Here is a 26,663-nt window from a genome sequence, read left to right as displayed (position 1 = left end):
AACACCTGTTCGAATCACGTCGCCAGGAAAGCTACAATTCCTATTAAACATAAGTATGTAATATAATTTATGTATATACTAGGATTTGAAAACAAGTGGATGGATGGATAGCTTTCCAAGAAACTCAAGCTATAAGAAAGTGTACACGCTTGACACACCGAAAGAAATGGAGTGGAACAAATTTTGTGTATTTTTCTTATTTTAACATCGCTTATCTGCCAATTCTTGGCTAATCAAAATGATGGAGATGAATGATGATGGAATTAAACTAATGAAGAGACACCCAAATGCCCACCTCTCTTCCACGCAGGACACCCTTCACTGCATTATTGCAGGCTGATGAGGCTCCGGTGTCCGGACAGTAAGCCAGGAGCGTTCGTGTTGTCTCGTCCTACATGGAACAATGTTTGTGATTGTCTCTATCTTATCATCTTCATCTACGCGGTTGACCAAAACTGGCAGAAAAGCGAAGAACTGAAGAGGCACTCGCAAATGAATTCGCCTGGACTCGAAGACTGAGTCTTTGGTGGTGGGTGGAACAGAAAACCCCCAAAGGAATGGAGGAAGAAATCAGCATACAAAAAACTGAAGTTGATTGGGATGCACTGAGACAAGACAGTGTTCCAATAAGTAAGTAAATCCAGGTCAATGGCATGAAGACACAAAAGAAGATTAGATGTAGGGTTTTACGTTACACGTTCTCTAAATAGGTCACAGTGGCGATTGGCGTCACTCTCCGATCACCAGGATTCCCTCCAAAGTAATCATTGCGTAGAGGCTGGGGGAACTCTAGAATACGTCATACAATGACTTCCCGAGATAACATACCGCAGGAAATGAACCCGGGTCTCCCGCATGGAAACTAGTGTTGTTATTTTCCTACCGGCGTTCCTTTCTTGTTAAGCTGGAAACGTATATAATCTTCTCGAAGAGTGTTTGTATTTCTCTTTTCTTTTATTTATTTCTTCTACATTTGGCAAATCGCGACGAAGAAGATAATATGATGAAATTGATGAAGCGACACTCACAAAGAACAACTTATGCCCAGGCCGGGATTAGAACCTGGCGTCCTGTGATATATTATTTCTCTCATTTTACCTTCATTTTGGAGGTACAGTTCCACACCCATATCTTGTCTCTGCACAAAAATTCAAATCACAAATAGCGTATAAAATTCCCTAAAATTCTTCGCTGTTTACGTGACTGTTTTTACTTGGTATTCTGCAAATTAACGACTTAATGTTCGTTTCTTCGGGAAGTCGAAATTCCTTAATGCGATATCCGCATTGTTCTGGGGCAGTTAAAGCGCGACAATGGAAGAACAAGCAGTGGGTGTTTGAGGCAACTGCGTCATAAAGAGAGAATGCGTCGATTATTCCGTTGGAATTACTGGAGAATCGTGCTTTCTTCTCAAACTGCTGCAGGCTTTCCTGGCACCGCAAGGCAGCAAATGTCAACTTCAAAAGAAACAATAAAATGTGACCGAATGCACACGGCGTGAAAGATTAGTAAACTTACTCTCTGTCACCCAAAAACACGAAATGGACGGAAAACACTTCTACTTGGCTCTGTTTCTCTGTGCTGCCTTTAGACTCTCGTTTCAACAGGTATGTTAGATATGTGTCTGGTTTCGTAATCAAAATTAACAAAAAAAATAAGAATAAGGTCCCAGGTTCGATTCCCGTTGGAGGCACTACCTGGTGGAGACACATAGTGGTTCGGAACCCACTTTAAACTGTTGGTTCAGTCCCGATTAGCCTTCTATCATTCAATCAATCAAAATTAATAAATTACTATTATTTGACTTAATTAAATCTTTAATAAGCAATAATTAATATATAGATGCTAATGACCTGAGCCATCACTCTTCTACAAGAAGGTCCCAGGGGTTGCCTAGATGGAATCTGCTCGAGTGATAATCAGCATGCCGTCATTTTAAACATTTAATCAATTTTATTTGATTTTCTACAACTTTCGGCTAATCACGACGATGAAAACGAGTGATATGATGAAATTGATGAAGGGACATTCACAATGAATGCCCACGCGAGGATCCGAACCCTGAACCCCTAGCGTCTTAAGCTTAACGCCCTCAGAGACGCTGAGCAACGCGGCAACAGAACGCAACTGTCGCGTTTCCGGCGTCTCAGTGGGCGATAACTTTTAAGATAGCCTGCAGACTACTGGCACGGAAATTCCGTGCGTTTCCCTGTAGTGGGCGTTACACCATTTGATTTCAATAGAAGCAGACAACAGATGTTCTGTTGCCGCGTTTCCCCGCGTCTCAGTGGGCGTTAAGATCCTCCACGGAATGTTAAAATATTGCACTTGTTACAACACCGACAAGAGATATCCTTCTCATAAAACAGTTTACTTCATACTGACATGTTCAAGTAAAACTTTGTGTAGATTGAATACTGACTGACAATGAACTGAAGTAAATGTAAATCAACTCAGAAATTTCACAAGAATGGGCTTTACATTTCTCAAGTATTTTTCTTAATTAAAGGTGAGAGCATATGTTCAAGGTTTTTTTTTTTTGTGAAGGCACAAAGAATCAGGAACGTCTATAAACCATGGTCACATTTTCTAAGTTTTCATCCGCGTTGGAAAAAAGTGCCTGAAAATTAAGGCTTACAACTTAGTACAACATCTCCCATAATAAAATCTACAATTTAATTTCGATTGTTATTTATGAGCAAATTTCACACGAATATAATATCTTAAGCAGCTAATATACCAAAAATATTAATAATGACATTACTATTATTATCATCATTATAAGTGGTAGTAGTCTCAAAGACGTTATTATCCTCGTAAATTACGCAAATATAGGGCAGAAGTCGGTACTAAAGCATTTGTGTTGGAACAAATGATTTTAAATATTTTTTTCGAAACGTTCAATTTCACATGAACTAATAATGGAAAACAAAAACACCAACTGAATTTTTTAATAGCGTAAAATGTATGATGAATGCATTCCGAATATAATTATTTTGTACATAAAACATATATGCAACATGGAGCGACGTAAAACAAGAAAATCCATATGCAACAGGTTAACTCTAAATTGTGTATGTATGTATACAACATATAATATTTAAATACATTACATGCTCAATTCATCCAACTCATAATAAACAAACAGCAAAAATTATGTAAATTGTCTCTCAAATGTGCACGCTCCCTTTCCTCGAAACAATTGTTCATGCATGTAAGACAAAATCAATTAAGACAAGTCTTGCTTCTCTCTCTGGTAATTTACAATGCATTACAGAAAACAATGAAATTGAGAGCGTAGCGAGCAAGAAAACCTTTAGATCTAACTTTTTACAAACTGAAAACAATATTGATTTAATAGGGATGAAATAATTTTAATAAACATTCATTCACCAATGGAAGATAAAGATGATAATACTAAAGATGATTTTTATGCAGAGTTAGAGCAGGTCTTTGATAAATTTTCCCAGTATGATATGAAAATTCTGTTAGTTGACTGGAATGCTCAGATTGGCAAACAAGAGGCATTTAAAACTACTATTTGTAAAGAAAGTCTTCATGAATTAAGTAATGAAAATGGTATAAGATTAATTAATCTTGCAACCTCAAAGAATTTAATTGTGAAAAGTACCACTTTTAAACATAAAGATATCCATAAATATACCTGGTCTTCTCCAGATGGTAAAACTCATAATCAGATAGATCATATTCTCATTGATAAAAAAAGGCATACTAGTATAATTGACGTTCGTATGCATAGAGGTGCTGACTGTGCCAGTGACCATTATTTAGTAATTGCTAAATTAAGAGAAAGACTCTCGGTGACAAATCATAAGCTACAAAATCTAAACGCTCTAAAATTTAATACAGGAAAATTTGCTGATGAAAGAATTAAGAAAGATTACCAAATTAAACTGTGAAATAGATTCGACATTTTGCAGGATTTAAATGATGATGAAAATATACATGAAACAGACATAAATAAGAATTGGGAGCACATACATAATGCAATAGAATCAGCAGCTAAAGAAAGTATAGGATACCATAAACCAAGAAAAAGTAAGCTATGGTTTGATAATGAATGTTATAACCTAATAGATATAAGAAATCAGGCTAGACTTAGATGGTTAAATAACTCTGATGATACAAATTTAAGCAATTATAATAGAATAAAGCGAGGAGTTAACCGCACGTTTAGAAATAAAAAAAGACTGGAAAGTAAAATTAACGAAATTGAAACAAACATCAAAAATAAAAATATCAGAGATTTATATAAACTTGTAAATGAATTTAGAAAGGGGTGGCAGCCTAAAGTAAACTTGATAAAATATAAGAAAAGCAATTTTTTGGTTGACCCAAGCGATATTTTAAATAGATGGAAGAACTACTTTAATGACCTTTTAAATGCTCATGTAGAAGATAAACCAGAAGTAAATTAAGTACATACAGCAGAACAATTAGTTCCAGAACCTAACTTGGCTGAAGTTAAATATGCTATTAAGAGGCTAAAGAATAACGGGTGGGTATTAATATGTCTGACAAATTTACAATTAATGATGGGTTAATTTTGCCTTAGAATAAGCTGTTAGGAAGGTAAAAGAAACTAACGAAAAACTGAAATTCAACGGTGTGACTCAGCTGTTATCATATGCAGATGATGCAGACTTCCTGGGGGATGATGTAATACAATGAGAATAATGCTCACATATTTTTCAAAGCAGCTAAAGAGATAGGTTTGGAAGTTAGCAAAGAGAAAATTAAATATATGCTTACAGGCACAAACCAAGTGTTAGGTAATAATCAAAATGTAATTATTGATAACAACTTGTTTGAACCAGATTACAAATTCAAGTACTTAGGACTAACACTAACAAATGAAAATGATATTAAAGAGGAAATAAAAAGCAAGCTTAATTCTAGAAATGCTTGTTACTTTTCTCTTCATAAACTTTGTCTTCTCATTTAATATCTAAGGAACTAAAAGTTAAAATATACAAAACAATAATTTTGCCTGAATTATTATGTAGAACTTGGTCCCTTACATTGAAAGAGGAATATAAATTGAGAGTATTTGAAAATAAGATACTTAGGAAAATATTTGGACCTAACAGGGATGAGGAGACAGGTAAGTGGAGAAGGTTACATAATTTAGAAGTACATAATTTGTACTCATGTCCAGATATTATTAGAATGATTAAATCAAGAAGACTTAGGCGGGCAGGCAATGTGGCACGAATGGGAGAGGAAAGAAGAGTTTATAGGATTCTTGTTGGGAAACCTGATGGTAAGAGACTAGTAGGAAGGCCAAGACGAAGATGGAGGGATAACGTTGAGATGGACCTAAGGGAAATTGGTAGGGATGGAAAACAGTATATACGTAGATCCTGCTCAGGATAGGGACGGATGGAAGTCCTGTGTTGCTGCAGCCTTGAACCTTCGATTTTAAGAAGGCTAGAGAGTTAGTCATAATTTAAAGGGGCGCCATGGCGTTTTCTCTTTTACAACCTTTTTCATTTAGATCGTTCTGCGCCCAGGACTGACTCTCGTCGTTCACTAGCTAAGGCTGTGAACTTGATGAGATCAAGAAAAACAGACACTGCGAGCGAAGCGAGGAAGAAAATTTTACGAAATGTATTTCTATTTCCATAAAATTTGAAATCGAGGGAGGCAATTTCCCCACTGGGCCCCCCTGCAGGTGCCCTTGCCGCCCTAGAATTGAATTCCGCTGCCACCCCTGTAGTTGCGCCAGTGGGAAGAGTTTAAAGTTAAGACACAGGAAGGAAATCCACAATCCAGTGATGGGCAGAATTGAAGAAAAACAAACACTCACGCCAAGAGAACTAACCACTAGGCTTCCATGGTAATTCTTCAGTTGCCAGCGGGTCAAGCAGTGCTGTGGGGGGACAATGCTTGGATGGCTAGAAAAGTATTGTTCTCCCTGTCCAACTTTATCCCTCAGACATCCTGAGAGAAGAGAGAAATGTGTTCCCAGAAGGTGAAAAATGGACGTCGCCTGGTGAAACTTGATTAGTAGAACAATAATTATTACCACCGTTATAGTTGTCGTTATACAAAAATAAATATTATAAAGTAATAAAAATTAACCCATTACATTCCAATTTTATTATATTAAAATGGGGAGACTTTCTTTGCTACTCGATCCACCAAATGAGTAAGTATCCGGCATAAACGTTAATTTTTTTTACATTTCATACAGTTAGTGTACTGAAACTTATAGTTATTGTATTTTGTTATTAACTTTAGTACACCTAGTTCAAGAAAAGGTATTAAAAGTTAGGGGGAAATTTTATTCATAAAGTTTAGGTTTCTTGACGTCTCATGTAAAACTATAACTTTTGAAATTTTTGAAATGAGAGAAAATGACAACATAGCCTCGTTCCTGTATTTGCCACTATTTTTTACGATTCAATGCAGTTCTTACTTTGGTTATTTTGTTCGAATATGAACAATGTGAACTTTATTTCTGTTATTAACATTAAAAATAACAAGCTTTTTGTTTTTGTAACTTGAAATTTCCAGGAGGGATCGACAGACTCCTCCCGAGTCCCATGCTTGGTGCTAAAGTAGAATTTAAAAAAAATAGTGGGTAGGAAACTGACAGAATCTTTACTATTTTTACTTATTCAGTGTCATTTTTCAACCTTTTGAGGTCTATCCTGACAAAGCAGATGAAAAACAAGCACAATAAAACACGTGGGGATTTCGTACAAATCGTTACGTTTTCTTACAATTTGTTATATATGATTATTTTTACTTTCAGATTCCAGTAGGACCCAACCCACACGTGCTGAATTGTGGTACGTCTACGTTTTCAATTACTTCTATATTATCGTGTTGAAAATGTGTGGACCTGAACGAACTATATCTATGAGGTTCATGTAGAAAATATACACATATGTTCTCCTTTCACACAAAATGTATTTGTAAAATCATTATCATGTTTGTTATATTTCTTAATTTATACGTAATTTTTCTACATGAAAAGGTTAATCTCGACAATGAAAATTAACACTTAGGTGAAATTGAGGAAGGAACAGTGCAAAGGAAAATCGGTGTCTACTCGCAGGTGAAATCATGCAGCATTCAACGTATTGCCACAACTAGTCTATTATTACGTTACCGTTGTATCTCCAGGGACCAGCCCTGGGACAGGAACCTTAGCTCGTAACGATTATTACTATTATCATTATTATTATTACAAAAATGTCACATATTTGTGTTAATTATAAGGTCACTGTTTGATGGTGTCATTCCAGGGCATATCCTTAAAAGTCAAAAACAATTTCGACGTAGAATTTGTAATCTAATTAATTCACACACAGATGGTAATTTCTTATATTCTCAGAGAGAAGGAAGCTTTCTTATTCGGGCTGGGAAAGGAAACTTACTGTCCGATTAAAAATTATGAATACTCGAGTTTGGACTCCAATTAGAAATTAGCCGGTAGACCTACATAAAACTAGTTACACCAAAATGTAGCTGATTTAATTCACACAGCGATGCCCGTTGAACCGTGTAAACTGCAGGCTGTCTGTCACTGCGAGTCGGTGCATGAGGCGTTGCTACGTTCCACGTACATCTTTACTCAGTTAAAAGAAAAAAACTGTATGAAATCGGTTCCTCAATGTGAATTGACAATGATAATTGATTTTAAAAGCAGATGCAAACAGCTTGAAAACAACACCAATATTGTATTTGAAGCACTACCCAATACCAAGAAAAAGCTGTCTCGCAAAATTGATAAGAACGGTCTTTTGACAGATTTTAAAAATCTCAAAATTAAGAATTGTGTTTAAAACCTTTGTCTGCAGCATGCTAAAATTTCATCACGATCGGAAAAACAGTTTTTCCATTAATATAATATAATTTTCCAAAATTTACAAAGAAACGGCACTTCTTTTATTCTCACGACGATTAAAAATAGAAGGCCTACTCTAAGAAAAATTCGTTAGCATAGATTAACGCAGAATTGAATACGCTAAATTTTCATGTAACTTGTTTTTACGTAGGTCTAATGGTTAATTTTTAATTAGACTCCAAACTCAAGTATCTATAATTTGTAATCCGACAGTAGAGGAGAATTCCCTGCCTTGCCTTCGCTATTCCCTATATATTCTCAATAGTTTTGTGTATTGATAATATCTAGATAACAGAGAAAGCAAACCACGCGAAAATTCACAATAAATGGTCTAGAAGGTATTCTTCTAAACTGATGGAATTTTTTTAAATTTTGAAATATTTTTTCGAAAGGAGAGGAAAATTTGAAAGCAGGTCCAGCCGAGCCTTAACAGATACAGTAACACGTAACCAGTGATGGTGGTTCATACAGGGTGGTGCAAAAGTAGGTTGACAGTCTTCTGATGTTAAGGAGCAAAGTAACGAGGCGTTTCTCTCCCGACAGAATGCGGGGTATCCCAGAAGACGTCGAGGATCGTCGGGGGGTCCATGGCGACCCCCAACGAGTTCCCGTGGCTCGCCAGCATCCGTCTGCTGGGAAACATCCACTGCTCAGGGACCATCATCAGCAACAGATACATTCTCACAGCCGGCCACTGTCTCTACTCGTAAGTTGTAGCAATTCAATCAGTCCTCCAAGTGGTAAGTATGCTATCCCTCCCCTCTCTCCCTCACCCCCCCCCCCCCCGCAGTTAAGAACATGTGTGTAAAGCATTCTTCCAGAAAGAAGAACAAGCCCGAAACTGGAACAAGCATCCCTTCCCATCCCGCACCAACTAGGAATATTCACTGAGTAGGGAATATAAATGACGTCATTTCATATGAATCCGTTTTCGTCCAATTCCTTAACATTAGTAGTTTATAATCATAGGTGAAAGTAATAAAAATTGGAACTTTCTCTTTTCACATTTCTATAATTTTAAGTAATATGCATTCAGTGCCGGATCTACAAGCCGCAAAACCCCGCAGTGCGGGGGGGGGAGGGAGAGGCCCGGAGGCAAGTAAGCATTTACGGCGCCCTCAGCCATTCACCTAGTAGGGGGTTCGTACACGCGTCAGATTTAGGGTATGTGGGCCGCACATATTTTCGATGTCGGCTTTCTTGGAGGTAATGTGATCAGCACCACTCTGCGGCCGCCTTTAACCCCCCCGGGGCACCATTTGATTTGAGGCTGGGTGTGTCTTAGAGCCGCTTTATACGGGGACAAAGCCGAAAAAATTCCAACCCTAGATCGCCCACCCAGGTTTTCCCGCGTGGCAGTCAGGCTAGAATTTCACGAGAAATGAAGTGGTGAAGGTTTCTTCAACCTATCTTTAATCAGGAAAAATATATGACTGCATGATTGTAACAAATGCATCATTTCCCAGGTGTGAGAAAACAGTGTCACATATATATCACATCACCCCCTTCCCATTTAAAAATGTTGAGTTGAATTCAATACGGCGGACGTCCGCTTGGAGAAACTTTTGAATCACCCTCTATCCCCTTATGTGGCTTTGTCAACATGACATCCAGAATTACACACACATACATTATATATGTGTATGCATATGTGTGTGTGTGTGTGTGTGTGTGTGTGTGTGTAAAGGAAGGTTGGTAGAGGCCTTTGGCAATATTTTGCGGGAGGGCCAAGATTTGTAGATCCGGCACTGTATGCACTTATGAAAGATAATTGAATTGTTTTCTTATAATAATAACAGCAAAAATCCAATAATACGTCACACACATTTACGAAACACGTGACGCCTTGCAGGGAAGCGAATATTTAAGGATCTAGCTGTCCTATTTTTACTGTCGGTGACTGCATATTAATAGACGAGTGTTCATATATAGATACTACACACGCACTACAGGCCCGTACCCTATAACGGAAAATCACGCCTTACAGATTAACAAATCTGATTAAAATAATTATAGATTAAATTATTCCAATTAAGAAACTTATTCAGTATAATTCTACACTTAATACTAGTAAAACTAAGGCAATGTGCAAGTGGGTGATGTTTAATGTTGCATTTGGCCACGACAAATAGTTTGGGAAACAGTATTTTGTATATGTTCTTATGGACATTAACGGAAAAAAGGAACTTTTGATCTAGTGGACCGATTGAGCAGAAATTCAAGACGATGGTAAAACACATTCTAAAAGTCAAGATTCCGAAGTTTAATAAAAATCGAGTGAAGGATAAGGCCGTAATTGAGGATCAAAAATCACGGAAGATAACAAAAGGACGCTTGAGAAGATAGCATTCACGCTGAGCTGTCCCACTTTCCACGCCGATGGACAATGAACGGGTCAATCACCTAATCTCGTCAAGGGTGCATTTCAACAATACAGGGGTAGATGGCGGATGACAAGTTTTTCTGGAGGGAAAGTAGAAAAGGACTTAAGCATAGAGGCTAGACATGGAAGTCTTCGCGCGAAGCTGAAAGAAAACACAGTGCTAGTTGAATATTCGTTCGGATCACATCCGCGCTAGTTGATTTCGCAAAAGAGTCTTTGTTAGTTTTCGACACGTTGAACAGCCACATCATGGGTGAGTAGATCGCTACAGAGCCGCAAGGGGTTTTTTCCCCTTCCGATCGCGCCTACGTCTGCGACAAAATTCCATCTGTCGTCGCGAGAATTTGATTACCGCCGTGATAAATTATAGCCCGATAATTGCATGACATCTGAGAAACGCCGCTCGAACTTTTAAAGCTAACCGCCGCATTCTTAACCCTGTGCACGCTGATTTCAATGTGTGAGATGCTGAACCATTTTTGAAGTGCCCATCCATTGTTGAAGTGCCAATCCATTGTTGATATGCTGAACCATTGTTGAAGTGCCGATCCATTGTTGAGATGTCGATCCATTGTTGAGATACTGCACCATTGTTGAAGTGCCAATCCATTGTTGAGATGCTGAACCATTGTTGATGCGCCAATCCATTGTTGAGGTGTCAATCCATCGTTGTGCGAACGGAGGATCCTTGCTTCAACGAAGATTACTCCAGAGAAAGGAAGAATGAAAGGAATACGGGTTGACAATGGTACGTTAAGTTCTGGAAGTGAAAGTGGTTCCGTTAATCGAGTGTCCATCTGAGATGACATCCCAGGTAGCAATGACCCAAGTCCAGCTGTAAGGTAAGAAAAGCATTTTTATGAGCATCGGAGATCGATCCAGAATATCGGCGCGTGATTCTAAATATTGGATTACACAATATTCCGTAGCCAAATTGACATAAACATTATCTACTTCGCATACTAAAATTTCGCCGTAATTATTCATTTGTGAACTGAGAACGTAATTTTTAATTGATCCAAACCATAAATAAGTAATAATCATTTGAGTGTACCAGTCTTAAAATCACATTGCTTTGAGTAAGAAAAGTTGCTGACCGCCGTATTTAACTGAAAGCTAGACAATGATATTATTCCACAAAAAATGAAAGTATTTGTAGTAGGATTAGTATTGTGTTATCTGCCGATGAATGTGTGAGTGAGTGTGTGATTTGTGCGTAAGAGGGCAGCTTGTATAATGTGAATTGATTTATTTAATTATATAGATTTCAAACCTATTTTCTTGTGTTACGTAATTTACAGGATTGAATAATGTAACTGTATAAACAAAGTTACCTCGCTTTTAAGGTCCAACTGCATAAACACGATCCCTGAGACCATATTTATTATGATATTATTATATTCCTTATGGCTTGAGTGCAGTTATACTTTACATTATTGAATTAATTAATTAGTGTGCATTTTAATTTAATTGCTTACCTTTGAACCCGTCGCTTTTGCAACCCAGACATTTTTTTTAGGGAGGGGCCAAGCCCGAAACCTTGGTTTTATATATATAACTGTCATGAACTATATGTCAATTATTAAATAATTAATTAATATAATTTATAAACATATATAAACAAATTAAACAAATTAAATTGCTACATTTATAAAAAATTAGAAGATAGGTGATATTTAATTATTGCTTTCTATTAAAAATGATAATTAAATCTTCATGCTTTTATTGTGTTATGTTTTTATAATGGTGTAAATCTATTAATGGTCTGTCGAAAGGAAATATTTCCTTATCAGAGTTGTAGCTAGAGATTTCAGTGCCCAGGACGAGAATGATTTTCGCACTCCTCTACCTAGATGTAGCTGGCATACTTAGACATTGTAGAAATTTTATGTACTTACTCTTTTCCGTTGAATCCCATGAAAATAAAACTTAGCATTCAAGAAATGTGGCTAATAAAAATAAAAAGACATCCCACACCATCTTCATTGAAGCAGTGTGTGTTATTGTTCACATCTGCAAAATCGATTGCAAATTAAAAATAACTATACAACTTTTCCGGAATGTCTGGAGTAGCGACGCGCAGAGGCGAAAGCTTGTGTGGGAGGCCAGACTAGGTGGGAAAGGGTGCGGGATGAAAGCAACGAAGTTTACTACAGAACTACCGGACCGCGAATGACCAGTCGAGTCGCCCCCTCCCGCGCGACCCCTCCCCTCCGCGCGTTCATTGGACGAGGCACGCAACCGCAACGTGCGCCCAGGACGCGTTCGCGTTCTCTTACTCCAGACATTCCGGAAAAGGAGTTTAGGTGGAGGGACAAGAAAATGAGAAACTTTAAGAAGACATTAGTTTCCTATTAAATTAACATGTAAATGCTATGTCTTATTCCCGACGAAAGGAGGTGAGAAATGGAGGAGAAATTACAGGTGGGTCTAATTTCTATGTTCTCGTGGCCTAGGGTGACAATGACAACCACCTTCGCAGCTACGGCTCCATTTCTTACTTGTCCAATTTATTATAATTCTAAAATCGTATCTATGACTGTAGAAGTACGTTTCTAGCCCATGCTGTTACCAGCCCTACATCCCTTGGTTTTTTTTCTCTCTCTCTCTCTAAGAGATGTATGCAACATTCACACACAGGCTGACATCATTCTTTGTATGTGTTTATGATGTTATTCTTAGTAAAGTATGTTTGAAGTCAAAACTAATTGATTATCTTTGTTGTTATAACACAACTCTTACCCTCGGAAAAGTTTAATGGGGGAAAATTTTTAATTGAACAAGATCGTTGGCGGAAGATCCTCCTTCTGCCAATGGAATTCGTACCCTGGATGTGACCACCAACGCTATCTAATTATCCTTATAATGAAGAACATGTCTGAATGTGAATTAACCACAAAAAGAGGACATTTTCTCATCAAGACTGCAGTTCGAAAAAAGTCAAAACAGGGAGTAAATATGGTGAACTGTGCAGACCAAATTGGAACATTTAGTAGCTTCGCATAAATGGTTATAAAACTAAAATTACTAAATATAGTAGACTGCAGACTTGTGGAGTCTGCCTCTCTCTAGAGACAACACATTCATTTATACAGAAAGAAAATCTAAATTTTTGCAAAATCTTAAAAATTATCCATGTTATTTTTGTATTTATAGGTTTGGCTCGGGGGGTACGGGCCTGCCACACACAATATATATATATATATATATATATATATATATATAGAGTATATTCTATACAAAGACTTTGCAAGTGTTCATCTTTTGGATCGCCCTTCACAATTAAAACTCCCATATTGAATGTAGTAATAGTCGTTTGTGTTCTGTTCTCCCGAGGTACACTTTGACCGACATAGACATCGTGCTGGGCGCTTACGACCTTCGCTTCCTGGCCAACGAGACGGTGAAGCTGCCAGAAGCCTTCCTCATCCACGAGTACTACTGGAGGGCGGAGATTCACGACTACCACGACATCGCTCTCATCCGGGTCAAGGGCATCATTGAGTTCACCCCTGAGATCCTGCCCGTCTGCCTTCCTCCGGAGGGTAAGAAATAAATTCAATTCCGGTCCAGGAGAGAAAATCAGCAAGCGTAAATTGATTCTGCACCGTAAAGAACCTTTTTATCTGTAAATTATTTCAATTCGGTACAAGAACCTTCTTTTCGGATGAATTTAAATACGGTCCAGAAACCTTTTTTTCGGATCAGTTTAAATAGCTTTCCAGATTAATATTGAATTGAAACAATGTACAACTTGGACCGAATTTAAATTCTGCGAGAAAAAATGTTCCGATTCTGCAGCGGAACCCAATGCAACCCAATGGAATTTATGGATTCCTGGACCATTAACAACCCTGGGTGAAAGACCGTGCTTGAAACGAGCATACTTCGAGAATCGTCTTCGCAGTTCAGTCACTATCGTTGCCAACCTCACGATCAGGAAAAGTGTTGATTGAACTCTTAAATTATATTAAATGCGACTAAATTGTGCTAGGATTTACTATTAGTAGTAGTGGTATTCATATTATGATTACATATTAATTATTTATTTATTTGTATTATTATCGGATGACTTAGGTTTCAAGTCCAATTTATGCATCTATTTTGGAAGGAGTTGTGGACGATATGCGTTCTTGATTATTCACTGTAGTTAATTTTTTTTAAATTTCACCATTAAATGAATTACAATGGTTTAACCAATGAAATAGGTTCAATATAACTCTTGAAAAAAATTGAGAAAATTCGAAGACTAGGAAACGGTCATCTTGTTATATTCTACTTTCTACTGATTTCCTTTAATATAAAGTACGATTGAGGTACACTCTGTCCCAGGAATCTCTGGAGCAAGTCTCTTCGAAAGTAGGCACTGGAGGGGCTCGACCAATGAATTCGTGGAGGAGAAAGCGACTCCAGTTACATGTACAGCTTCGCTACGCCCACTCACTTTCTCCCTTTCCCTACCGTTAAGCGCGGCCTTGCTACAGACATTCCCGAGATAGAGTACATATGAGACAACCGTTTAATGAGTGTACAGCCAGCGGCAATAATAATGGGACACCTAAATCCTGCAAGGGTTTAACTCTACGGCGTTAAGTAGATTTAAATAGGAAATTTTCGGTAAGGATGTCGAATCGACCCTTCTTAATAGAAATATGTTGGAAAGGGCATGGATCAAGGATTCCAGAAATGTAGGATTTAAGGTGACGAAACAATTGGAAGTGGAAAAAAAACAGTATTAAGTTTTGAGGAATCTCCATTATAAATAAAACAGAATAAGCCTAATTTACGTGCAGATGTAAGGCTAAATGCCTATTGTTTTATTATATGCTTGTTGGGTTTAGTTATCTTAGCACAAATAATACATTTACAGTGTATTTATGCTAAGAGAACCAAACCTAACAAGATAGGCATTCCTCGAGTGTCGTCACAACGCAAGGTTGTCCTTACTTTGTGCGATAAGGGAGACAAGAGACGTCAGGGTCTCCCTTATTGCACAACGTTGAACAATAAAAGCACCAAAAAACACTTATTTCCCAAACAAATTGAAGAAAAACAATTTAAAATAATTTACAGCTACTAAAAAATAGAAAATTCAATATCCAAAAATAAAATTAAAATCATAAATATGGATGAAAAAACAAAATAAAGAAAGTTGAATCCTAGCGGAAATTCGCAAACAATCCAAGTTAAAAACCAAAGTTCGGTCTGGCAATACTGTGTATTTAGATCATAGATTTGGATAAAGGAAAGCTCCTATGGTACGTAATGTAAGAATGTTTATATTTCACAGAACAGGAACTTCTAATTGAAAAATGTACAGTGCCAAATCGATGCACGAATTAAGTGAACATATTTTTTCTTTACGCCGAAACGGTAAAACACAAGGGTCGATTCTGCAGTAGAGCCAAATTTTCAATGGACACTTATACCTTCCCCGTAGAGTTAGGCAACACGCACAACGCCTTGCAGGGATCTAGGTGTCCCATTATTATTGCCGCTGGCTGTACAATGATTTGCATGTTCCTCACCCCATTGTAATGCATCTTCTCCCACCCACAGGATCCGATCCCTCGGGCCGTCTAGCGACGATCGCCGGCTGGGGTCGCGTGTCGGAGGACGGCTCCCCCTCGGACGTGATGCTGAAGGCGCAGGTGGAGACGATGTCCAGAGAGGTCTGCCTCCAGAGGTCGGCCTACTTGCCTCGGCAGATCGGGGCGGACAGCTTCTGCGCTGCCAGGCTCGGAATCGACTCCTGCTCCGTAAGTTCATTCCGCAAGTAAATAGGAACTTGTCGTTAACCTAACCTAACCTAACCTTAAGCCTGGTCCGCACCCAATGTGTAGGATGATCATGGCAGACGGATCAAACAGAACATTACCTGCGAATGACAAGTTTGGAGTCTTGCGTGATCTGAATGAGGTTTGACGACCGCTCGAAAGGAGGATGAGCTGGAGCTTTGCTTTCAGTCTCGTTGATGTGGGATGAGCAGTGTTTTGTTTTTCAATCTCTGGTGTTACTAGCGTTAGTAAGTTGCAGTACGTAATTAGTTATGCCTATCCTCATGTTCCTGCGGTAATTCAAGGAGCAAATTGAAATGTGAGAATTTACCCCTCTTAAGTAATCACTCTCCTGACCACAGTGAGTGATGCGCTAATTTCTTCTTTTCAAGCCCACACTCAAATGATGCTTCATCCTTGGTGTTTTTGGAAAAACTTAAGAAAGACTGACGAAAAGCATGAATATTGTAGCCGCGTGTTTTGCGTCAGTTTTATCTGTCAAACTTACCATTCAGGGGCGGCGCCCCCTTTTCAAAACCTACTTTCAACTGAAAACATTAACTCTTGCATTGCCACATTACGGTATGACTTTTACTAAAAACCTTGTCGTATTGAAATGACACCGCTGTTATTGTATACAACAGACAAGCCATTGATCCTAATCTATAAGAGAACCCGTATTTACTTTCATCTACTGAGGGAGGCAGTCCCTACAATAATTATTTTATTTATTTATTTATTTTTGTTATCCTACAATGATTAGTGGCTGTTGTCTTTCTTTCGCCATTATGTTTTTTAAAAAATGATTTTTCTTTTTTTTAAGACACAGTATATGGTCATTGGCCTGCATAAACAAGCTTTGTTCGTTTCAAATTACAAAACATGCGCTCGTAGTGGCCAAAACAAACAAAACTGAAACAAGTCACTAGTAGTCTTCAGTTTCAATGTCATATTTTCATTAAATGTTCATTGGTATTTGTTGTATGGCAAAAGCATGCATGCATGTTTCATGTTTTCTTTATTTTTAACATCGCACCCCCTCAGCACCCCTACATTGTTAATCCTGGCGCCGCCGATGCATATAATGCAAGACTGGCGACAAAACATTACTTGCGGACCAGGCTTTAGATAGAGTTTTAAACTTTCGAACGATTTGCCAGCGTTTTACCAAATATTTTTAGCTTTTTGAGAAGTGTGGGCCTTTTGCACCGTTTCTGAGCAAGTTTCTAGACTATCCTTGCCTTTTTTAATGTGTTGTGTTTGTTCTGTGCAAGTCCTTTTGCAACTTATTATTTTAATTTTTTTTAAGGTTCCCTTTACACGCTCGTTTTAACTTCAGGTAATGGTTTAAAATAGGGCGATTTCTCATCGTATACTTAGAAGGGTGCAAAATGGCCGAAGTATTCAAAACTTTTTACTCAATTTATTAATCTGAGCTCCTCCAAGGTTCCCACAGCTTCGTCCTTTCAATTAAAATGCCAATTTCAAGAAACTTTTTAAACATACCTCATATGCATAAAGGAAAATACTATTAACATCTGCTGCAACTAAGGTATATTAAAATATTTATTTTCGTTACGTAATGCAAACAATGAGTAATTTTACGTTTGAGGGCAACGAATGCATAGCAACAGCTAAGAGTATAAAGAAAATTTCCTTTGTTGAGGCGCAAATGGCGTTAAACAATTGATTGGCTTCGCAAAGCAATAATAACCAAGGTAACTTAAAATCAATTTACGGAACTTCCGAACCATATCGTTGCTAAATGGAAATAGTATTTATATTGTTTCTTCTTCACTGAAGAGCAACAAGAAACGATTTCAGGCAAGTATTTAAGCTTAGGGTCCTCACTTAAACTTCGATTAAAACAAAACAAAATGGCCTATCTAGCTCGTTTGCATAGGCTCTATGCAGTCTACAGCATACTTGATGTACTAACCTTTTTCACAAATTTGCGTTGACAACTTTGAAAAATCTCCTACTACAGCGACAATAATTTTAGAGATCCTCATAGCGTGTAAAGCAGTTCAGTTTCCAGGGTTGCGTTAGGTGGAAAGTATGTCTCTAGGTGAGAAATATGCAGCCGTCCAGAGGCGGCGATTGCGTTACAAACTTGGGTGCTTTACTTTCGCTTGGTAGATAGGGTTTAGCATGGTGCCGGGGCAAAAGTGGCAGAAAGTGAGGGTAAAAGCCTCCCACGCCCCCTAATCGCCGACACTGATGCGGACTAATGTTGTATATGCAAAATTGATATTGATATGTTGTAAATTTATGTTGCTTTTCTGCCACCTTTGGCTATAAGATGCAATGGATGAGAGGACAATCACAAACACAAAATACAGACCCCGCAGAGAATTCTACTTGGCTGTGGGTCTACGCGCCAGAGACTCGTTAGGCTGAAATAATGCAGACCCGGTTGCTCTACGTGGAAAGGGGGCTTGGTATTTCCATCCTTAAGGGATAGTCATCCTTACGCTCCGCAATATACGAGGGAAAGTAAATAAAATATTCACGTTTCGCCGTGTCTTCAGAGCTCGCGTGCAAAAAGGTGTTACCCTCGTGGTTACGTGGCCGAGGTTTGTTCATAATCACTCCATTTTTCTTTCCTTTGTTACAGAGATAAAAAATTACCGCACCACTGCCAGTGTACATTAAGGAAGAACAGAGATCAGTGATACGATTTATCTGTTCTGAAGGAGTGTCAGAGGCTAAAATTCATCTCAGCTTTACAGTACAATACAGTGACATCGCTCTACCGCATAGAAGTGTGTATGAAAGGATCGAGGAGCTTAAATATGGTCGAACAAGGGGGAAGCACGACGCAGGAGCAGGACCTCCTTCAACCAGTAACGGGAAGATTCAACAAGCTCGATAGATGATTCTGACGAACTGACGATGAGGTGACATGTTCTCTGCAAATTAGTCACTGATCTCCTCTGGATACGGATCTGATCTAGGAGAATAATCTAGCCCCGTCTAATGGAGTCCATTAGTGGTGACGTCACAAGTTGACGACGAGCTGGAACTGAGTCTACACAACGAGAGAACGTGTTTTCTTCGTATCCAATTCAATGCTATTTTCCTTCGGAAGGGGTAGCTTTAATTATTGCGACAGCTGTTATGAAACAAAATTATGATGCGTATCGTACATCAGTGTAAAGATGAGAATTCGGAGAATACTACTATATATCACACATACCTTACAGAGGATAAGGTAAAGAATAACAGAGTAAGAAAATCATGCATTTTCAAAACATTCCACTTCCGAGCACAGCCAAAGCCGACCCAAAGTTCACCCGATCAGAAGTCCGCCACGCTGCCGCTATGGATGGTGGGAAACCGTGGGAGACCAGCAGCTTCAGGCGATTGAACCGACGACGCCCATTGGCTGAGATTTCATTTGAAGCATTCGCTTTACTCGGTTTCCTACTCCATTTATTCTTTACATTCTCATTTGTAAGGTATATGTTATATATGTATAGACGTATCCTACGAAATCTCATATTTACATTGATGAACGATGCACATCACAATTTTGTTTTTTAACTGCTGTCACAATAATTAAAGCTGCCCCTTCCGAACGAAAATAGCATTGAATTGGATACGAGGAAAACACGTTATCTCGTTGTGTAGACTCAGTCCCAGCGCGTCGTCTGCTGTGACGTCACACTATTGGACTCCATTCGCTGCACTTTTTGACTCTCTCTGTACTGGCGCGTCTAGTTGGTTACGCGGTGCAACACCGACTCGTCTCCTTCGTTGTTTTGGTGCCACCGTTTGCACTACGTTCTGGAGCGGTGGTCACGTGGTGCGTGAACGTTTAAAGCAGCAGACAGGCATTTGTTGAATCTTCTGAACTTGAAAACTGCTATTCGTCTACTTGGTTGAACGTCATTTCCTTGCACCAGCCTGACACCGGGATACACCTGCACCACACCTAGTGTCAAAAAGTGCAGCGGAGTAGACGGACTTTCTGTTCCTTCTCGGTGCACACTTCCAGAGGAGCGGCCATGTTGACTCTGTGACAAAGAAAAGAAAAATGAAGAGTTTTAGATCAAATCTCGGCCACTTAAGAGTACCACCTTTTAGCGCTGAACACAGTGTGGCCAACCTAAAGAAAGTTATGGCAAAAGTGCGGATAATGTTTGACTTCGCCTCGTATATAATACATTGAGGGTATTCAAAAAGTTAGTAAAATGAATTATCAACCAGAGATTTTCCATTTTATGAGCAGATGGGCTAATCTGGACTGGACCTACAGTTTAAAGTGGAATCCGAACCACTTTGTGACTCCGTTGGGTATCGAATTTCGGACCCCTAGATAGCAAGGCGACGACCTTACCACTATCCTCTCTAGGAGGCCAAATAACAAGAAGACATTGACTTAGAAAAATCGAAGACACTAAGAAAGGTGAAAATCTAGACAACTGAAAAAAAAACAGAAAGAGGAAAAATGAATACAAATACAAGAAATAAATTAATAAGAAACAATTTATCCAAATTTCACGGAGGATCACTTAACCCCCTCCCCCCGTAAACGCCCATAATGTGTAATCCTACATGACTAGGTTCGAAACATCTTACAGGTTTTGGTGGTGGCTTAGGATAGGGCAAAGGGGGAACAGACGGCGCTCGTTTTCAGTCAACAAAAAACCTAACCTGTTAATTTATCTTGTTATTTGTTTACAATGTAGTAGTTTACATCATATTTCAGTTCTTGAGGAACAATAAAAATGTACGATTGCTTAGTTCTGTATAACCATGTAGCAACAATATGCACGAAAAAAAATAGTATTTTTTAGCCATTTGTCCCACCTGGGTGAGTAAGATGGCGCAGTGGTTGATTTGGTGTTTTAAGTCCACTTTATGCACAGTAAGGCTAATCGGGACTGGACCTACAGTTTAAAGTGGGATCCGAACCACTTGTACCTCCACCGGGTATCGAACCCGGGACCCCTTGATTACAAGGCGACGACGCAACCACTGCGCCATAGATGGCGCAGTGGGAATGCGATCTGAATAGAACAGTTTAGCTCTTTACTTCTTCTTGGCAGCCCGTAGTTCTATTTTTTTCACTCTTTCACACGCAGAGCACTTATCAGGATAAACAGAACAAGTTTCATAGAACCAGCTTGTCCATTTGATGCATTGTACCCAGTCTGCTGTGGACGTTAACTACAGTCACTCACACTGTTGTTCGTACAGATGAAGTGTGAGAAGTCAACGAAAGCAAAAATTACAATAAACGATAGTACGCGTACATTAGATATTCTCCCTACATGTAGTTACAACACACATGGTTTATTTACAACCGTTTTTTCCCCAATAAACTTTATTGATAACGAAAAAACATACATTTTAGCACAAACATGCTACTTTGATGTCTAATTTCTGTTCGTACAGTTGCAATGGAAACAGAAAAACAAACATAAAAATGTTACAAATTGAGACAATTTAGTAGGCAGAATCATAACACTTGGCCTTCATAACTGTGCATAGAAGCGACCAAGGTCTTGCAGATGTCTGGGCTGATTCCTTCCCACTCTAAAGCGACGGCCCTCTTCAGATCTTTTTAACTTCCACTCATGTTTATGGACACGTTTCTTCAAAAATGTCCACAAATGCTCAATCGGATTCAGATCTGAACACTTTGAACTAGCGTTTTCAACTGCTTTGGTACATTGAGCAGTTGAGTTGATCAGTATGTTTGCTGTCGTTATCCTGTTTGAACGTGAACACACGTGGCAACCCATTTGCTGGGCACTTCTTTTCACGTTGTTCTTCAGAATATTGTTACAGACATGTTCGTCCATGATTACACCAATGACTTTTACTTTCCAACTCGTTTAGTCGACATACAGACCCAGATGATAATGGATCCTCCACCATGTTTGACCGTAGGCGTTGTATTGGCAACATTGTCCTGCGTATTTGCCTTCTTCCACACTCTGGTCACACCATCGGATCCGTGCAGGTTTATTTTCATCCTTATGCAAATGCTCTTTTGCAAATCCAACTCTGTCGATACGTTTCCCCTGTAAGAAACAACATTGTGAGTAACTGTATATATTGACATTATGCTCAGTTAAAGGCGAAGGTAATTTCTTTTTCGGATCGCTTTACGATCTTAGACTAATATATTAATTTTGTGTTCCAAACATGCAGGGCGACAGTGGAGGCCCCCTGATGCGACAGATTGGACCGAACAAGATGGAACAACTTGGTAAGCGAACATAGTGGATCACTACTCCTACACAATTTATACTGACCGTTACTAACGACTAAATCACATAAGGCTAGATTTCCTGCAGGATTTTCTAGTTGGAAGTGAACTACAGGGCGATTCAAAAGTCTCTAAACACCCCTACAATAACATACGCCTAGGACGTATGGAACTATAGATCGACCACAAGCAAAAGAACCTTCGGTCAGAAGTCTCCGGTCATCTTCCCCTCCATCGGTTTAAATCGGGCCATAAGGAAGCCTGCTCCACTCTACCTCTCCCCTCCACGCGGAAGTATAATGCAAAAGAGTCGCGGGTTTGAGCAGGCTCTTTTGCCTGTGGTTCCTAGAGAAAACCGTTCCATTGTTATTACATCACATCACTTCGAATAAATAAATCGAACTGTGTAAATATACAACGCTGAAGTACAAAGAAAAAGGCAAAACCTTTCCCTGAACATTGTTCACAGAAGATCTGGAGGTAGGCCCCACGCGGCTGGAGGTGATGTAACCAGCACCACGCTCCGGCTGCCTTTACCCTCTAATCCAGGGACTCGCTAATTCGAATATCATCTGTCCCGGGAATCGAACCTCTATTCACATCTTACCCACTAGATCATTGCAATTGTCAAACAATGTTAAATATAACAGTTAATGAAAACGTGGTAATAGAGAATTATTTAGAAATCCTTATTTTGATAATCATACTGGAATAAAATCTATATACTTAGAGGTTCCTTCAAACTCGACGTATTCCTTTGAAGGCATGGTAGTACAGCGAATTTGCAACAAATTGAACCCTAAAGTGTCTTATACCAAGGGGGTCCATTTTCGAGATATTCCACATTTATTGATTTTGTTGAAAAACTCCCGATTTCCAGATTCAAAATTAAAATAAGAAAAACGTGGTGTTCGAATTCAACTTGTTTCCATTTGTATGTCATGCCAACACGTTGACAAAGTTTTATGAACAATTAAAAGCGCCGAACATTTTCAAAGAGCAGGTCAAAACTTACTCTATGTTTAAATTTTCAATGTAGTTGCTTACCAATAAACAGCAAATATCTCAAAATATCAATAAGACACTAAGCGTACAAACTACTAGAAAAACTTCCTTCTTTTATCAGCTGTCCGACGACGTTGTTCACAAAACATAAAAGATTTTGGGAAAATGTTCAATAACAACGGCACAGGTAGAGCACGAGTATGAAGTGGAAATTGAAAAAATAATGAAATGAAAGAAAGTTTGTATGTAAGAATGAATTTAGTTCACAAGTCTTTCTCAAAATATTCTCCTCTATGTCGAATACACGCCCGAACCCGATTCCTTTCTTTTGTTTTAGTTACTCTTGAAGTGAAAGAGCGTCGCATTTCTTATGTCGCATCGACGATTCTTTGTTTGAGATTTTCCACGGAAAGTACTGGTGTTGCGTAAACTAAGGCCTTCATGTGCCTCACACATCATAATCGACAGGAAGCATGTCGGGGCATCTTGCAGGCCACGGGATTGGCCTTACCCTACCGATCCAACTCCTTGAAAAAGTTGCGTCCAGACACTGCCGTATGGTGACTCCATAGTATTACCAAGTAGCACAATCTCCATTTTTATGCACCAAACACACAAATAAACCCTGAAAAAGTGGAACCAACAGGTTCAGAAAAAACGTTTTTCTCTGAATTTATGGACGGGAGTAATTGACAACTATTTGATTGAGACCTACTTTCTGCCTCGAACTTTAAACGGGGAGAATTACGAAGAATTTTTGAGAAATGAGCTGATGACATCCTTCTCGCAACAAAACGACAAATGATATTCCAGAACCACGGCTGTCCGGCGCACTATATATAAAAATATATAGTATATAAAAATGGATTTATGTGTGTGTGTGTGTGTGTGTGTGTGTGTGTGGGTGGGTGGGTGGGTGTGTATATATGTTTGTTCCGGCACAACTCTCGAACACCTGGAGCAATTTCAACCAAACTTGGTACATGTATCACTTGCAATCTGGAAATAATATTTTTGAGGTAAGACACCCCTGGCTCCCCTAGAGGTGAGGTGGGAAGGGGTGGCATGTAAAAATAATCGAGAACTACGGAAATTAAATTCAGCGCAGACAGACATCCGTGACTCTATGCAATTCCGCACAACAAAAGTGTTTCTCGGGTTGTCTAACATTCAGGCTGTGTTTTCGTGACACTCTCAACTCCACGTGCAACACCTATCAGCATGGGGAGTGAGAGGGGGTGAAAACTAAAATGCTTCAAAACCTAGATTAGTGTCAAAGCCATAGTTTTCGAACATTCACGATCACATTTAAAATTAGTTACATTTTACACTACAGTTAGAATTCATTATTTTCCTGTCTATTACAAGATTGGGATAAATAAATGCCCGGGCAACGCCGGGTAATCAGATAGTTCATGATAAATGTCACTGTAATCTTCAAGTACTGAAGGGAGTCTCTTCTTCGCTCGCACCACAAAATTCAACAATGATTAATTATCACTATTGTCATCGATTTATTCCAGATTAGGACTTTCCAACTCAAGAACTATGGGAATTCCAATGGAAACAGTGCCATCTCAGGAACTTGTCTATAACAGTTACATACCAGTTGGATAGTTCTGAGAAATGTCTTCCCAACTCAGGACGTCCTACTAATTGCATCGGGGGAGGATTAATTGGTGTTTGTAACAGTTGACATTACGGACACCTGTCTAACTGCTGACCTAACCAACACGCAGAAGATCTGGAATGTACTCAAAATATATTAGAGCAAGGAAAAAAACTCCCCGTGAAGCACATTACTATTTTTGCCAATTCATTGTAGTACGTAGTATTTCAGGACAGCGTGCAGTAACGCTATAATTCTAAAATATTTTTCGAAACTGCTAAAGAGATAGGTTTGGAAGTTAACAAAGAGAAAACTAAATATATGCTTACAGGCCGAAACCAAGTGTTAGGTAATAATCAAAATCTAATTATTGATAACTCGTTTGAACCAGTTTCTAAATTCAAATACTTAGGAGTAATATTAACAAATGAAAATTATATTAAAGAGGAAATAAAAAGTAGGCTTAATTCAGGAAATGCATGTTACTTCTCCCTTCATAAACTTTTGTCTTCTCGTTTAATATCTAAGAAACTAAAAGTTAAAATATACAAAACAGTAATTTAGCAGTATTATATGAATGTGAAACTTGGTCCCTTACATTGAAAGAGGAACACAAATTGAGAGTATTTGAAAATAAGATCCTTAGGAAAATATTTGGACCTAAAAGGGATGAGGAGACAGGTGAGTGGAGAAGGTTACATAATTTAGAACTACATAATTTGTATTCATGTCCAGATATTATTAGAATAATTAAATCAAGAAGACTTAGGTGGGCAGGCCATGTGGCACGAATGGGAGAGGAAAGAGGAGTTTACAGGATTCTTGTTGGGAAACCGGATGGTGAGAGACCTGTAGGAAGGCCAAGACGAAGATGGAGGGACAACGTTGAGATGGACCTAAGGGAAATCGGGAGGGATGGAAAAGAGTATATAGATGTTGCTGCAGCCATGAACTTTCGGACTTAAGAAGGCTAGAGAGTTAGTTAGTTAGTGCAGTAACGCTAAGAACCTTTCCCCCTTCACTCCCGAGGCTACGGTTCCCGAGTTGGGAACACTCCACGTAATAATTTCGGTTCCTGAGTTGGAAACTTTCGTTACAGTTCCTGAATTGGGACCATAGGCGTAACTTGGCGGGGGCAAGGGGACACTTACCACTCCCAAATGTTCAGGATAAATTACATTTACAAGTTACGGTACCTGAGGAGCAAAGTAAGAGAGTTGCTAATATTTGTGATTTCGTTGACGACAGTTGTTTAGGAATTTATCCTGAGTGCTATTTCTACGAGATGGAAAACTTTTCTAGTCTCTTCCCCGCAAAGTTAAGCCGCAGGTTTGATTCTCCTCCCTCACAATTAAGCTCCAAGTTACGCTCATGATTGGGACGTCCTGAGTTGGACATCGCCTTCTGATCATTGGTGAAATAGATCTTTCAAATCCCAGTGCACACAGAACTGCAAAGTTAGCTTTTACTTTGGAATAACGAACGATGAGTAGTGGGAGCGAATAACCATCGATCCTTGAAGTTGATTTGTATTTCAGGAATCATCTCGTGGGGAATCGGATGCGCCGACAACAAGTACCCAGGCGTGTACGTGAAGGTGTCCTTCTACGCCAGGTGGATTTACGCACGCACCAGAGACTCCCTGTTTTGCTCCAAGTAAAACGTCTATTCACTCGAATGCTTCCTGTGGGAGGAATTTTGCATAAATGTCCTCGGCTGTTTATGCAGTCAGCCAAATACTTGGTTTCAGTGGTGTATTTCTAATAAAGAAATGAGTATCAAATAAA

The 26,663-nt window shown here is 38.9% G+C and overlaps 1 protein-coding gene and 1 long non-coding RNA gene across 2 annotated transcripts in view; one reads left to right on the top strand and one right to left on the bottom strand.

Moving 5' to 3' along the window:
* LOC146003333 (uncharacterized) overlaps positions 1 to 26,663 on the bottom strand; it is a 399,672-nt gene that overhangs the window by 189,051 nt on the left and 183,958 nt on the right. The window lies entirely within an intron of this gene.
* On the top strand, positions 1,450 to 26,663 carry LOC146003330 (trypsin iota-like). The gene is made up of 7 exons (XM_083141609.1): positions 1,450 to 1,607; positions 6,782 to 6,818; positions 8,423 to 8,585; positions 13,599 to 13,807; positions 15,822 to 16,021; positions 22,205 to 22,262; positions 26,415 to 26,663. The coding sequence occupies exons 1-7, from the start codon at positions 1,542 to 1,544 to the stop codon at positions 26,534 to 26,536; spliced, it is 855 nt and encodes a 284-aa protein (XP_082997735.1). The 5' UTR covers positions 1,450 to 1,541; the 3' UTR covers positions 26,537 to 26,663.

This window comes from Lepisma saccharinum, chromosome 20 (genome assembly GCF_977018435.1).
Source record: "Lepisma saccharinum chromosome 20, izLepSacc3.1, whole genome shotgun sequence".
Classification (NCBI taxonomy): Eukaryota; Metazoa; Arthropoda; class Insecta; order Zygentoma; family Lepismatidae; genus Lepisma; species Lepisma saccharinum.
This window is presented reverse-complemented; position numbering and strand designations above follow the sequence as displayed.